This window comes from Labrus mixtus, chromosome 19 (assembly GCF_963584025.1).
Source record: "Labrus mixtus chromosome 19, fLabMix1.1, whole genome shotgun sequence".
NCBI lineage: Eukaryota > Metazoa > Chordata > Actinopteri > Labriformes > Labridae > Labrus > Labrus mixtus.
The window spans coordinates 8,771,962-8,788,997 of NC_083630.1; the positions used below are offsets into that span (position 1 = coordinate 8,771,962).

Here is a 17,036-nt window from a genome sequence, read left to right on the forward strand (position 1 = left end):
GTAATACTTCCTGTCACTCCAAGCATGAGAAAACATGGTTTATGTATTACAGGGTTGATTTTAAAATCAACCCCCCCCCCCCCCCCCCTTACATTACAGAAATTTTAACCCCTTATGCTCCAAGCCAAGATCTTAGATCATCAAGAGCACCTCTATTAGTCGTTCTTAGATCTAGGCTGGTTACCAAGGGCGACCGGGCATTTTCCATCAGAGCCCCTAAGCTCTGGAACTCCCTACCCGTAGAAATTAGGCTGGCAAACTTTGTTCCTATTTTTAAATCCTTGCTCAAAACACATTTTTATAGGAAGGCCTTTTTAACTCTAGATTAGTAATTAATGCCCTGCTTTAATTGATTTAATACATTTTTATTCATATTTTTTTAACTCACCAATGTTTTATCCTGCGTATTTTGTGAAGCACGTTTAATTTATGTTTTATTTTGTTAGATTGTATGCATTCTGTAAAGCACTTTGTAACCTTCTTTATTTAAGTGCTATATAAATGAAGTAATTATTCCAGATAAGATATTCCACAAAGGAGACGAGCCAAAATAACACAGATCTATCCGTGCTTTTGTCACTTTGAATAGAGACTCTGGTCTGCAGCGTTGTCAACACACTTCAGTGATAGACCATGTAACTGTCAAGTAACATTAGATTTCATGACCAAAAAAGTTTTTATTCCATGTAGACACTTGATCCCTATTTCACGCTCCTCCACACGAGAACTCTCTTATTCTCAAACTCTGTCACCCTCTTTTTCCTTCTGCATTGAGTCTACTTCATGGTCTTGACTCAGCAGATTTTTTTTTTTTTTATAGACGATGAAGGATACATTTTCATTCTTCCACACGTATCAAGAGTGAATTCACACAATGGGCCAACAATACTACACCATTGTCAGAGCAATGGCCAAGTCAAAGGTGTGCTGACAGCAGAACTTCAACTCAGCGATGTTGCGGATATGCAATCTACAAGGGGCTTTAGGCCTTACTTGTAAGAAAAACAGATACAGCATGCATCCTGCAGCAATAACCAGTCAATAATCTACACACAAAATCAATACTTCATAAAACATCCAAATCATCATGCTAATGATTTATGAGAAAGATGTCTCATATATGAATATGTAAGCATTTGTTCATTGTCTTTCATTTTCTTTGTTGGGAGTTAGTTTTGATCTTTTGTAAAGCAAATTAAATCTATTTTTTTCATGAAATGTGCTATATAAGCAGAATTGAGTTGAATAGGAAGTAAACTTGTATTTAAATATCTAAGTGATCTCAGTGAATAGCATCTTAGTGAGCTCACCATGACATTTCCTTTACTTGTATAGGACTCAAAGCATCAAAGCATCCATTCTGCTGATTCTATAGTAGTTGAATGTTTGGTCCAGTCAATCTGATCAACATGTTGCATGCTGTAGTGAGGGTGATGGATGACCACAGAGCTGCTACTGTGTCATTCCTTATCTAAAGTACCGTGGTATCAAACCAACTCCAAATAACAACTCCAAATAAGGTAAGGTAAGGTAAGGGGGGGGGGGGGGTTGTCCTGCTATCTCCTTCCATCCTTCCTCCCTTGCCTGCTCCTTTGTCAGTCTGTGTTAATGCTACATGCATGTCATATGGGAGTAACTGTCAGAAGGAGTTGACGGTTAAAGTGGCGACTTTGTGTTGTTCCATTGTTGAAAAATGTCCTAACCTCACATCACTAAAGTTCCTAGTGGGTAGAAGTGCAGTGCTACATCAAAAAAGTTACAGGAGAGGAAATAAGAAAGAATGTTTTATCACATTTCTCAATCCTCACAATCGACAATTTTAAGTAAGTGAATGATTGAAAGATATTAAAGCATCACTGTCATCTCATTTAAATATTTATCACGGCATTTTGAAGAGCACATATTTTTGGGGTTCATATATTTAATCTATGTACCTACTAAAGTATGTTCACAATAGCTAAAGTTCTTAAAAAGTGTCTGTTTTCATGTACTGCCGCTCCATGCACCGGCTCGCTTCTGACTCTCTCTCTAAGGCTCTGAAGTGCCCACGTTCAGAATCCCCACGTGTCCCAAGTCTGATCTGATTGGTCAGCCTGTTGGCTCTGCCGTAATTGGTCAGTCGCTCAGCACGGTTCTCGGAAATGTCCCGCCTCTTTTACCATATTGGGAATGCAGCCACTGGCTCTGTCCGAGGGGAGCTTAAACATTAGCACCTTAGCACTACTGTGCTACCGCAGGCTACGGCATATCGTGGGCGTGCTACAAAAGTTAACGGGCGTGCAACATGAGCTACTGGGCTTGCCACAACAAGCCAATGGGCTTAGATCAGTGATCTCACACTGACAATGACGCCGGACTGACACATTTTTATCGAGGGGGGCTAGAACCGAGCGTTACATGCAGCTAATGCTACAGCTAACAGGAGGAGGTAGGAGAAGCCGCGTTTCCGCGGACTTTGAATTTTTGCAAATAGATGTTCCTAAACATGCACAGGACACTTGGAAAACACACTAAAGAGCATATAAAACCAGAAAAAGCATAATATGGGACCTTTAAGGAAATACAAATCTAAAGGTTTGTTTTCTGGCTTCTAATCCCTTTATTTGAGAGATAGGACAGTTGATAAGAGTCAGAAATCTGGGCGAGAGAGAGAGAGAGCGAGAGAGTGGGGAATGACATGCAGGAAATGAGTCACAGGTCAGATTAAAAACCGCCTGCTTGGAGGACCATAGCCTCCGTACATGGGTTGCGCGCACTAACCGGCTACCAGCGCCCCAAGGATCTACATATTTAGGTATTTTCCTCTCTTTACATCTCCCCGTCTCTCAACAACACTCCTAAACCATTCTTTCTTCTTTGGGATCTGTCTCCTTCTCTCCTCATAATACTTGTGTATCTCCATCTCCACCTTCACTCATCCCCTCTCTACACTTCCTAGTTTTGCCCTATACCCCACCAAGGTGGTATAAAAAACCCTCCCAGGGGCTGGGGTCTTATTAGACTCTTATACGCCGTCTCTCTGAGCTCCACTCCCAATAAATCATTCACAGGCCCCTTGGCTACACTAGACCACATATCTGCACCTGAATAACAATATTAACACATAGCAAACAGGGATCTCATGTTTGGGATAACTCAGGAGGAAGCTATTGTTTCCTTACTATGCATGTCTGGAGAATACATTAAAATGAGTCATTGAGTAGAAATCAATGTAGTGTTATCAGTTTTTTTTAATAAAGCTGTCTTAAGCTCCATTTGGACATCAAGGGTATTCTTAATTGAAATGAGGTGAGATATTTAATGACGCTTCTTTGTACAGAACAGACGTTATATTTCTCATCTGAATTCTAAGAACTTTGATTATAGGAAGGAGGCCTGTTATTGTTTACCTTGGACTAATGGGTTTCCAAGTCAAAGAAATTCCTGAAACTAACGAGGTTAGCACTGTTTCTCTGCACTACATCTCTACCCTTTAGACTTGGCAGCGATGTGGTGAGAGGAGCTTTAGTTCCCCATTTTTACCTTTCCCTATCTAGGTTTCTTTTTTCCCCCAAGGCATATCAAGACTGCGGGGTTTTGTTATTTAAGTTTGGGCTGGAGATCACCGGTAGTCTTATTTTCTGTCTCTTTGTGTCTTTAGGTGAATCTTTTCTTCTTCTTACTGTAGTTTTTTCAGCCCTTTGCTTCACTCTTTCCTCCCAACAATCCTGTCTCTCTTCAGCTCTCCTTTCCAATAAAGGCATAAATGGCCAAATTATCTTTAAAAAAAAAAAAGGACATTTAAACAAGGGCGTAAATGAGCCTCCAGAGGAAATTTGAGGAACTTCAGTTTTTTACACTTCCACACTTCCGCACTGGCTTCATTTTTCAACACCAGTGGTTGCTGCTTGGTTTATACCAAGGCAGGTGTCACTTGAATATCTTAAAGTTAGCCCAATGGGGACACTGTTCCAAATGCATAAGCAAGACTGCTTTTTGGAAATATAGGATTACAGAATATGTGCAGAACAAAGGCTCAGAGGTTAGAAAAGTTTCCTCACAGCAAGAAGGTCTTGAGTAACATTTGCCTCATGGATAAGCAAGAAGCCTCTGGTTGTTCAGCTTCACAAGTGGACCTTTGATCGATTGTTTTCTCTGCATGGTAAGACCTATTGAAACTGTGCGGTTAGCATTTCTTTCCATACTGCAATGGCACATTTATAGTCTTTATAACTCCAGCTTCTGTAACCCTGCAATAGCAGTTATAGATTTCAGCAGCCGTCACATAAATGTGTTTTAGATTTGTCTTATGTTCAAATCAATGCTTTGTCCAGAAACAATTCGACAATTCATTTAGCAGACACTTTTATCCAAAGCGATGTACATCAGAGAGTAAGTACAACACAAGCAAGGATCTAGAAAAGAGGGAACGATGTCAGGAAGTGCAAACGGCTAGCTTTGAGTCCAATCGGACACACAGGTGCTGACAGGCATTGCACACAGGCAAAGCACAACATTGACAGCAGTTCTTGAGAGCTCTAATCAGTATAGAAACCATCTTATAAGTCATCGTTATCAAACAAAAACAATCGTGACAACCATCATCATCATCAATGATATCGAGACCATCATCATCCTCATCATTTTGTGATCAAGGGTCTCCTCTACAAGAAACATGCATTCAGTGTTTAAAATGTTGCTGTCAGTGTTTTCTGCTCTCTCTCGGTTTTTTAAAGTTATTAACAAGCCTTTCCACCCGAAGCTCACCTGTTGTGATAACCGAATTTATAGGGATTACACTAAACGACGTTACAAAGCTGCAGGCAGGTGAGTAACCATGGTGACTGTCTGTCTGTCAATCAACAATGTCCCGCCCCCTCTATGAATTAAACTCTTCTGTCAGTGAAACTTACTTTGATCATGTGTCACAGAATGAACACATTCTGTATTATGTTTGATTATATATAAACTAAAGTTAGTCCAATGATGTCATAAAAAAACAATGCCTATGAACAAAGGCTGCAGAGCCTGTATGAAGCTACAGCTGTAGGAACTCTGCACTAAATACTAAAATAGAACAGAAACACAAGAACTTGAAGTCTACATGTTTTTAAATGAATGCATCACTGCATGAAAATGTTCCTGATGAACATAAAAAGAGGACACATAACTAACTGATAATTTGGTGAGGAAAACCTTCAAATTGTGCATAAATATTGATCAAATTGAGGCAAAGACATTTCTGTTGCTAAAGATGTTCTGGGTGAGACCTCCAGACCTCCTTTTTTTGCATTTAAAAACATTATACAGGGAAATAAGTTTGGCTGAACTGGTCAGTAACTTACAAATTTGTTTAAAGATCGGTATGAAAAAAAATCGTGATAAAATCGTGATCATGATTTTGCTGAAAAAACATTGTGATATGATATTTTTCCCATATCACCCACCTCTAATTGTGGGTAATCATTTAGACATTCAATGGGAGAAGATCACATCCACATCAAGCTCTTATGGACTCTCTTTTTCATCCCAACATCTGATGGGGTGTTGGGATTCTGAGGAGGACTTTGTGTTGGGGAGATGTATATCCATAAGGTTATTATAAAGATATTTGATACGTTTTTTCTCTAACCCTGCCACACAATAGTTGATAAAAATAAACAACAAGAATTGCAACACTTTGCATGCAGAACTTATGAATAAATTTGGAAACACCGGGTATTATTCAGATGGAATAAATTCTCGGAGGACCGACAAGTGTGTCAAAAACCAGCAGGTACTTTGGGCTGTAATTAATACTGGGGAAAGGGGCTGGAAAAAACATACACCACATGTGCTCTGGATGGGATCTGAATCACTGAATATGCAATATTAAAATCATCTTACCAACCACACAGAACTAATCCTGGCCGGATAGGGCTAGAAACTTGAACCCACCGAAGGGATTTCTTACGAAAGACGGGGCTAAAAAAGCATTGATTTTTCTGGGTTATTAAAATGGAATGATAACACAGTAGAGAGTTCTCTCATTAGAGATAGCCAGCCTCTCATCAAAGAAAAGTCTATTAAATGTGTTAATCTGGTTTAACCCTGCTTTGGGCAAGGTATGAAATCATCCTCCATGGACGGATTTTATGCTTCAAGAGAATATTTTGCATTGCAACAAGGGCTTTGCTGAGCAGGCATGCTTTATTTTAGCAATGACCTGATTTATACACATTCACACCAGAGACACGCTCAGTAGAAACAGTAGGAGCACAGCACTAAATCTGATACTTAAGTTTGTTTTTATTGAGTCTTACCAATTTTTTTTGGCCTCTACTTTAAAGGTCACATATTATCAGAATTTTTAACACGTTAACATAAATCTCAGGGCTCCCCTTAACAGGTCTGTGACGTTTCTTGTTAAAAATCCACTCTTATCCTGTATTGTATCATGCCTATAATCCCCTCTATTTCAGCCCTGCTCAGAACAGGCTGTTTATGTGTCTGTAGCTTTAAACACAAGTGAGCTATGTTTGACCATGCCCCTCTCTGGAAGATGATGCCTCTTGGGCTTTCTTGCACCATGCCCTATTATTTACAGTGAGAAGGTAGACTCAGAGGGCAGAACAAACACCTAGCTGTGGGAGTGTCACCCACCTTGGGGAGGGGTTACTGCCCTTTGTGATGTCATGAAGGGAAAATATCCAAACGGCCTGTTTGAACACACATTTTCTGAAAAGTGGAGCAGGCAAAAGACGGAGAGGATGGACTTTTCTCATTACTGGGTGGTTTGTAGACAGACTAGGGACACATGTTAGTGTTAGAAGACCATGGTGAAGCACATTTTGCATAATATGTGACCTTTAAGGGTTCTCGCCAAACAGTAATTCTTAAATCCACATATAATACATACAATATTGTTGATTAGAGATACATTAGACATGGTTTGATAGCTTCCGAGGCTGTAAGAGGATGGTTAGTCGATGTGTTTGATTGAGCTGGAGGGACTGTGTTAACAAACTGTGTTATTAACTGGAGCTAACAAGCCAAGGACAAACATGATTTTGTTAGCAACGATGTATGACCGACATGGACACAGTTCAGTGGAGTCCAAAACAGCTTTGGTGTGTGTGGTTGGATTGGTTCTACTGCACATTTAAATGATTATCACTTGAATGATCTCAGCTTCTTCGTGTTAAGCCATTCAAGTTTTGAGACTCATTGTGCAGTACCAAGATGTTATTTTCAGCTTCCATTTACATTGAATGGTATCCCTCTGTGCCTAAAGTATTTTAGTCAAAGAGCGTGAAATTGAGTTTAGGACCAAACAATCTAAACCGAATGTTGTTGACATTTTCATTGCACATGCAGGTGGTTTTTTAAGCTGTTACAATTTGCTACAGCTGAGCAGACAAAAAAAAAAACTATTTACCCTGCAAGCTGAAGTAACTTTTAGTTGCACTGTCTTACCAGGAAGACCTTTGTATCAGTGCATGTCGGACAAGGTAAAGTGCTGGACAAGACACGCTTCCATATTACCAAATGTTTTAATGAGTGGACAATGAAGTCGAGGCCAAAGCAGGTTAAGAAAATCACTTAACACCAACGTCCATCTTTTATAACATTCAGAGCCCTTCTCTAAGATAACAACTGCTTCTTCAAAGTTCAGACCACAGTACTAACAAGACAAGTGATGGGCTAAGTTGTGCCAAGATAATTAAGTGACTAACTAGATAATAATAATTCCAGAGCCATGGGACAGTTATTGCACGCATCGCAAGGCGTGATTGATCTGTGTGCCTCCACCTAGCCTTCAGACACAAAGCTGTAAGGTTTGTAGCCCGGCTCGGAGGCAGTAGACGGAAAATGAATGGGTTATGGGCTTTATCTGTAATCAATATGGACTCTGTACTTTGTTTTTTTCTTTAAAGGCTGGATTGATATGCAGTCTGAGCTCTTTGGCAGAAACAAGAGAAGTGACAATAGACTCAGGAAGACAAGAGGCCGGCTTGCAAGAAACTGTCAGCTAGGAATTATTGAGTACTGAATTTACTCCACAATAGCGTCAGACTCTGTTGCTTCATCCGCAACATCGAGTACTGAATTTACTACCTACTCACTAACACAAACACACGCGCGCTGGTTTTATATATGCACTCCTGAAAATGTCAGACACACTGGCCATGGAATCGTCCAGAGTTGCTTGTTGACATATGCACCAACCTGAGCAGGCTATCCCTGCCTGACTGAATACATTATAATATTGTGTTCACAAATCACAAAAGGAACAATTAATGCAGCATTAACACAATGCCCACCTCGTGGGCAAATAAAGAACCTTTTAGAATCATTAATATTTAAATTTTTAAATATGCAAAGGTAGGAGCTAAATTTATGTGTGGTACAACTCATGAATATGCAGAAAGCAGCCTCATTTCTCTGTATTGTCGAGTGTGCATTTGGTTGTATCCAGAGAACAGGCATGTTTTGTTAATTTCACTAGCTGTACAGGAGGGCCTCAGAAGCCAATTGCTCTCTGGCTTCTTCTATACACACATTGTTACTCTCACACTCAGATGAACGCTCACTAGTCGTCATTCTTTGTAGTGTATTTGCCCGCCGCAGGCCACTCTGTCAGGTGATGAGTGTTGTTGTCAGGGCTGCTGCAGGGAGAGGCCAGGAGGGATGGCCTGCCCCTGCCAGAAGAGCCAATTATACCAATGACCTATACACAGACACGTTCACACAAACTCCCGACACTGATTAAAAACTAAAATCAGTTTCCAAACACTAGTATTTTAGGCTTTGTGGCAACACCACATGATCTGTATGTTGGGTCCTCACAGGTCTATTTTTATACAAACCAACCAAATGTATTAAACATTTCTATTCCACATGAGTTAGCCAATAAAACTTAAAGTTAATACATAATACCTAAACATTTGGAGATTTCCATCACAAACAAGTGTACCAGGTAATCAAAAAGCAAATGCTAGTTTAAGTTTTTGGAAGCATGCTGCAGGGACTTTACTCTCATGAAGCTTCAAGGAGTTAGATGGGGTTTGGGTCGGTCTTGTTGCATCTTCCCCACTAAACTCAGAGAATTATTTTTTTAATCATTTTTTTAATGAGAAGTCGATGTTGTGTCAAACTAGGGACGTTCCAAGCCATCCATTTTCCTCATCGGGTAAACAGAGAAATGTCACACAAACATTGTAGTATAAAGAGCATAGAGATTTTCTTTAACAGGAACAGGAAGGTGTATAATAAAAGGAAAACACCTGACTTTTACAATTTCAGACTCAAAAGGAACGATCAAATATACAAATTAGAGATAAATCAATATTATTGGCTGATAATGACGCTATACGAATAAAGATTGATTGATTTACCAGGAAACATAAATATAAGAAAGGGCTCCATCTGTTAACAGAGTCCCACTCTCTGCGACCAAGAAAACATCCTAAGTAAAAAGAGGCATATCACCGTCCTAACTGCAGACTTAAGAGTCCCGCATGACTAACAAAACCAATAGAAAAGTAAATGATTGCTTCCGTAACAGCTTCATCGTCTTATTGCCATCCTCCTGTGAGGCTCTGTCTTCCAACAAGCTCCATTGTTCTTCTCAGCGTTTAATTCCCTCCTGCCTCTGCTGCTCTGCCTTCTCGTTAATCTCGTCCACGTTGCAACTGCCACTTCTCCCTCTCTAGGTTTCCCATATGTTTCCTATTCTATTCCTCCAATATCTCAATCCTCTTCTCTCAGGTCTAATCCGCCCCTCCCTCCCTCCCCCCTCTGAGATTCATCAAGACATGAAACCAGCTGGATGTTTAATCCCTATATTATGTACTCATTCTCGGAATTACTAGAAGTCAATTGTATTCTATCTGGGGTCTTTTTATTGCACATCTGCTTATAACATAGCCACACTTTCCTTTTCTCAAAATAGCTGTCTTTTACAGTTAACTCTTAGTTTTGGTAATAACTGTTTATCTCTGCTGGTCTTTATTTGGTCAAACGTTAAGAATCAACGAGGACAGAATAAGAGTAATATAATATAGTAGTCTTATAATATAAGACTTCATTTTAGAGTAGTAACCGTAAACTAGGTAAGATTTGGTTTTGTTTGTCAAGTGTATGAATGACACACATGAGAAACTGTGAAAGGAGTGCCTCATGCACAGTGGCACATCTAGAGTTTGTTGGGGCCCTAGGCAAAACAAATCCTCTTTCTTTTTTCACTCCCATACAGATAATTCCTCTTCAATTTCCTTTGGTAACTTTCATTGACAAACTTTGGTTTTCACAGCAATAACGCTTCCGACAAATAGTAGGGAATAAAGACAACAGGCTATCAGATGGGGCCCCCTTAGGGAGGTTTTCTACTGCCAATGCAACATTTGCACATTTTGAGGCAAAGCTGTGATTTAAGGCCTTGGGGGCCCACTACTGGCCTGGGGCAGTTGCATGTCTTGCCTATTAACAAGCAGCGCCTCTGCTCAGGCTTCTGTTGTTTGAGTCTTGCTTTTATAAGTTAATGTGCTTAAAAAAAAAAAAAGAAAACTAACCAGGGAATGTTAGTGAGAACAAATGACAAACAATAAGCCTCAAAAGAGACAAAACTGAGATTTACAAGCCATAACCTAAATCACCACTAAGGATGATAGCATTCCCTGCATCCTGTTCAAGATTTAACAAGGCAGTCCTGCTTAAAAATGTAGTACATCTCGCTCAGGTTTTAGTGACACAAATGCATCTGGAACCATCGATTATATTATTCTGTTTAGTGTGTCATGGTTGCAAACAACTTGCAGTCTCACAACTTCTCTAAAAAAAAAAAGGTATTTTGTGAATTTCTTGTTGGGTGATACTGACCAAAAGGAGCATGGACTCCTCTTTATTGCACAACTGAATTATTTTATATTAAATAAATGGAGATGGTATACTGGGAGATGGAGGGTCTAAGTTTTGTAATGATTTTCTAAACAGAAGACAAGCCAGTATAATGATGAATGGACTTGAAGTTGTATAGCGCTTTAGTCTTTTGACTACTCAAAGCGCTTTTCGGTAGGTGTGCGCTTTGCCGATACAAGTGACCGTTAGAAGTAACTGATCCCATTCATAGGCCGCCGACAAAGCAGCAAGAACCACTTGGCTTTAAGATACTTGCCCAAGGACACATCAGACATGTGGCTGCAGGAGCTGGGGATCGAACCCCCAGCCTTCTGGTTGAGAGAGGACTGACGTTAACACTGAGCCCCCCCACTACGCCCTAATCCCTACACCCCACGCCCTAATCACTGCTAGAGTTCTTTTATATTCATTGACCCTCTCTTCTGATGACATCACAATATTTGTGAGAGAAAGAAACTCTTAATCTTCTAATCACAAAAAGTGCAAATCTTTACAGACTAAAAACAGTATGTAGTTTGAAGAAAAAGTTTGCTTAATTAGATGAACTATTCCCAAAAGAGAGTAGTTAAGAAAGTTGACTGTTCTCTATGTAATTGTGAATGATGACACTTTGTGTAACACCTGCAGTTAATCTGTCTGGTCAGATTCTAACAGTGATTTGGATCATGCAGACCGAAACAGCCGATGTTTATGTTTTCCACTGCACTTTTTCACAGTGAACGGCAGGTCAAAGGGAGATGAGAAGATTCTTTTTAGAGAATAGGACGTATCAAAAGCAAAAAGGATGTGAGGTTTCTTTAGTATTAAAGTTTGATTCCAACTTGAAAGCGTTGGTCTGACTGTTGAGCTCACCTTCTCGTAGTACTCCACGTTCTTCTCAGCAGTGCATACAAATGCGGACCTGAGGTCGGTTCTCATGTTGTCCTGCCAGCGGGACCAGTCTCCCTTCAAGGCGTTGTTGGCCTGTTCCACCCGGTCTGCCAGACCGTCCACCTCCTCCTGTAGCTGTAAATGAAACACACAGGACACTGAGTCAAGCTTCCCCAGAACAAACAACAAACAAGTCATAAATCATGTTGAAGTTAACGGGGAACCCAATTAGTGTCTTTTTTGGCACTTTTTTGTGTCAAGGGGCAGCTGTGGTTTAGTTGGTAGAGTCAGTCGGCTCTCAACCAGAAGGTGGGGGGTTCGATCCCCAGCTCCTGCAGCTACATGTCTGCTGTGTCATTGGTCAAGCCACTTTACCCCAAATTGCTCCCGCTGCGGCGTATGAATGTGTATAAGTGGGATTAGTTACCGTAAAATCCGGAGTATAAGTCGCACCCTGTTTTTAAGGTCTCTTTGAGAGAAAAAAAACATTAAACTGTTTTCCTGCGGGACGATTTATATTGTGTTCAGCGATGTCTACAACGTGCAGTTTCTGTGCAGCTGTGTCTTTCTTTAGTTCTGTCTGTTTTCACTTTTGGGAGTTTGCGCTCCTACTAGCTACAGTACGGTAGTTGAGCTCTCAGCCTGCTGCTGCAGGGAAATCAGATCAGCAGAGTTCATATATCTAGTTTATCACAGGTGCAATGTTTTGTTGCTTTATCGGTACATCTTTTCAGGCACAGACCTGCTAGCTTGCAAGTCGCGCTGCCTGACTCCGCTGGTCACTCTTTAACTTTAATATAGGACTCTTTCAATCAAAAGAGCACTCCACAATGTTTATTTACGGAACAATGTACCACTGTTTCTGTAAATGCATGATTATGGCCTCGTGCACAGCGTGCACTCAGCTTTCAATACACAATGAATGGGGATGGGTTTTTAATCACGTCAGGTCGCAGTGATAGGGGCTGCTACACCCGCTGTAATAACGGCGCGTGTTTCAGTATTTTATACTGGTATATGGTCGCACCGGTGTATAAGACGCAGCCAACTTTTAAGACGAAAAAATAGGAATTAAAAGTGCGTCTTATACACCGGATTTTACGGTACTTCTGATGGTCTCACTACATTACACAGATGGTCTCACTGCATTATACAGTCTCTACCATCAGTGTGTGAATGTGTAGGTGTGACTGGCGGTGTAAAAGCACTTTGAGTAGTCAAAAGACTAGATAAGCGCTATACAAGCTCAAGTCCATTTACCATGGTCATCCTGCATAGTAACATGCTTAGAGCCCAACAACAGCTTTGCACACCCACTGACGAACATCCTGGGAAATGTTTTCGACAATTACTTCAAACCTGGATGCTGGCATCTGAAAATATGCAGAATTCTATTTTTGAAAATCAGTGTGTCTACTGTATCAGAATAATATAAGAAGGAACAGGAAGTGGCGGTACAATTTAAGTCACTGGTGTTGACTTGGACTTACATTTTACTCAAGTCATGAATCTGTTGTTGAGGAATAGACAATTGACAACACAGACATGCAGCTGAACTTTGACTTAGTGTAGCTTATAACAGGCTGCATATTTTGTTTCTGCAGACCTGCAGGACTCTTTAACAACACTGTTGTGTTTCCTTACAGCTGCCACAGAGCACAACCTTGACTACACCCCTCAGTGGTGCAGGGTGGGAACAGACTAGTGATGAATGAAGATACTGCGTTTTCCCCCCTGGCCTCCTACATTCACTTTTTCACTGGTAATGACTTGATTTTCTCCTCAAGGCCATAAAGTAAAACTATGTTTGTGTGTTGTGAATCAGCTCGAATCAATGACACAGCAGACAGTCACATTGAGCGGGCGAACACAAGGGTTATTTTCTGAGTGAAGACCAGCAGGCGGCCAACAGATGATGCCTCAGATTATCCCATTCATGTGCAAAGATTGCTGCGTATGCAACAGAAAACTGTCAGTGCAAATACAAAAGATTCAGCTCTAAGATGACAAATGACATGGACTTTGTCATAAGAATCTGAAGTATTCTATAATATTGAAAGATTCTAGCTTTAAAATAGCTTTACTTGAGTTTATTCATGACACCTGCTTAGTCATAGTCCTTAGATTTCCATGGGTAAAAAAGTTCACACATTGATCATCTGCACAGAGATAGACAGATTCTAATGCAAGGGTTAATTATAGGGAATCAACTGAATGGATAACAAAATTCATGAATTGAGGTGGTGGCGCAGTGGTTAGTGCGCGCACCCCTATGGAGGCTGTAGTCCTCCAAGCAGGCGGCAGGCCCGGGTTCGAATCCGACCTCTGGCTACTTAAAAAAAAAAACAATATTCATTGATACGTCTAAAACTTCATTTTTCATCAGGTCAGCAAAACGTAAGTAGACACCCTCGCTAGTTGGCACCAGAATTACTAGTTGGATAAACAAATCAATAATATTTTTATACATTTGCCCTTGATAACGGTCAAACTGCAACACAGCCCTCCGCCCTTTGGCCATAAACTGACTGTAGCTACAGTTAATGGGCATTCTCTCCCCGCTCTAGTACCAGGATGTAAACAAGCACAGTGAACTGATAGCATCTCGCAGGAGCAGAGTGATTATGCAGTTTTTGTGTCTAAAAAAAAATGGAAATAAAAATGTATGTAGGCTGTGTACGACTGAACTGTCATATCAACCGAAGCGACATTAACCTCATATAGCATGAGCATGTGGATGTTAGCCTGCGAGGAGGACTGAATGCTGCCACTACCAGCCCCGCTAACGTTTGCCAAACTCAGGTAACTAAATTGTTACTTAATTTCCATCTTAAGTGATTAGGAATTACCTTGGAACATCCCCAGAATCAAGACAAGTTCCCCAAAAACAAAGTGTGAAGAAGCTTAATCGAGTGACTCTCACGGTCAGAGATAGTGGCACGGTGTCACGCGTGAGACTTGGCAGCTCTGGTTGTAGAGCTGCTGTGTCATGCTCGCCAAAAGTTCAGTGTGCTCTGGAAAGGTCCACTCTATATCATAGTGGGTTCTGAAGTCTGCACCAGCATTAAAAGATGCACACAGCCACCTATTTTACTGTATGTGTAGCGCGTTCTGCCTTGGAGATGAAGTGTGACATCTGACTTTGATCCAAATTATTTTTGCATGATTTAAATGTATCCCAAGAAACTTGATTTTACAAGTAGACTTGAGAAGTCGTCCAATTGCCTGAATTTAAATGCAGAAAACAAACTATTTACAGCATAAAAACAGCCAGTGGTCTCTTATTAGTCTTTATCCACTTTTGAAACCAGGCACGCACTTTATGGTAAACACATTTGATCTGAATAAGAGGAGGTCGCAGGGGAGTAACAAATCTGTGTACTTATATGTTTCATTGCACAATGTCATGGTTCATAAGTCATAGGTCTCTTAACTATTAAAGCAGCATTATAGCAACATGTGAGAATTACTCGATACATTGAACAAACACCCACTGCTTTAAGAATCCTTTACTCCACTGACAGATTAGTTAGTGTCTCCATAAAGCAGAGTTATTATTAGATACTAGGATCAAGAGTACTTCAGCATTAATACGAGTAAAGTTAGCCTGAGACTGGATGCTGAACCCAAAGCACAAACGATATAACCTCCCATCACAATGCAGATAATCAGATATTTTTTTCATGCAGCTGTATTCACTGAGCCTGAGCAAGGGATTAGCTGTCTGACATTTAAACCGACACTGGCATTTCCTCAAGTTCAATAAACACAGCATGCTTAACACGGGCTTATCCACAGCATTGTACAAACCGAGGGGATCTCTGTGGCCTGCTTGTTACTACAGTGATATCGATCCAGCCAACTTGTAAAAGGCTTTTGGTTGGGTAGCAACAAGCATCCATATGAGGGTCCTATTACTTTTCAGATGCAACATGGGGACCAACAGAGCTTCAGATAAGACTCAGTGTGTACATTAGTAACTGAATAACCTGACGTCTTAGTCCCTCCATGAATCTGAAAATGGCAATATCTATCCCTAAAATATTTATTTTTCGTAAATTAATTTGGACGGTCTTATTTTATAGTATTTCTAAAAGATGCATTCAGGTACTTTAATCAAGAACAGATAACACTAAATGTAATTCATGAATACAGGTGGGAAAAAAAAAACATTCAAAGCAAACACAAAAAAACGAAAGTGGTGCTGCTGTTCTCAGTATAAAGATGTGTAAAGATGATGTGATTAAAATGGTAATGTCTTCCATGTGTTCATGGTGTATCACTGCTGCAAAATTAAAGCAACACTGCCCCCTCCTGGTTGTATTCTGTCATTGAAACACCACCAGCCTCTGGAAAGGACATACGGTATATACTGCCCCAAAGTGAACAGTCTTATGTGTTTTTTATGTCTTGACCTCTCAGTCATGGAAAGTGACTTTCAGGTTATGACTGAATAGATACCATGAATATTGATCAGTGATGTCACAACTTCTTGAGGCAATCATACTTCTATGACTTAATGTAAAAATAGATTTTCCATCAGCTAGATTTTTTAAATAGCTGATTCTCATCTCTACGATTCAGGACTTCATGGGACCGATCATTTGAGATCTACCTGTCTGATCGTTTAACACCACTCTTTGAAACTTTCATGCAATAAGCCATAACCTATGTATCACACTTTGAATATATTTCACAAGATAACTGGAATGTTTATTCATTTTTAACCCTAGAATCTTAAACATATTTCATTGCTATCATCTGTTGCGGCTCACAAGCTTCACTCACTCGCGACTCTTTGACTGCACTTTCGATGTTGATATGTGATTTGGGCGCGTGTGTGTGTGTGTGTGGTTTGTTTTTGTACTGTGTTGTCATTCATGTGAGCTGTGTGCGCACTGATGCTTTTTCACATGACCTAAGTTCCTAACGGATAAATAAAGTTATCTGAATTTTTCTTTCTTACAACAAACTGGAATGAAATAAAGGTCAAGTTAAGGGAAGAGGTCACAATGCTGATCAATCAAATGTTACCTATGCCTATACAATCGTGTACAAAACTTTGAAATGTAAAATTCAAAGTGTTAAGGCCCTGACACACCGAGCAGACGGCAAAGAACTAGTGGCGATGCCTAACGTCGCCAAAAGTTGCACTAGAACACAACGGAAAGACTACAGCCGACGGCCAACCATCACGTACATTCTGCGCATGTGTGAGAGGAAATAACTCTCCATGCCAGCAGGCGGTGGTAGTCCCTTGTTATGATACGAGAAGACCATTTTCACAT

The 17,036-nt window shown here is 40.4% G+C and overlaps 1 protein-coding gene and 1 long non-coding RNA gene across 2 annotated transcripts in view; both read right to left on the bottom strand.

Annotated features, from left to right (window-relative positions):
* The window catches only part of snx7 (sorting nexin 7), a 43,129-nt gene that overhangs the window by 11,752 nt on the left and 14,341 nt on the right, over positions 1 to 17,036 (bottom strand). Inside the window, exon 8 of the mRNA XM_061064147.1 lies at positions 11,731 to 11,883. Coding sequence (XP_060920130.1) covers positions 11,731 to 11,883 — 153 coding nt within the window. The remainder of the gene's footprint in view (positions 1 to 11,730; positions 11,884 to 17,036) is intronic.
* LOC132994059 (uncharacterized) lies at positions 12,172 to 12,397 on the bottom strand. Its single transcript, XR_009676614.1, has 2 exons — positions 12,339 to 12,397; positions 12,172 to 12,298 (listed from the first exon to the last, which is right to left on the bottom strand). It is a non-coding gene; the product is annotated as an uncharacterized LOC132994059 (long non-coding RNA).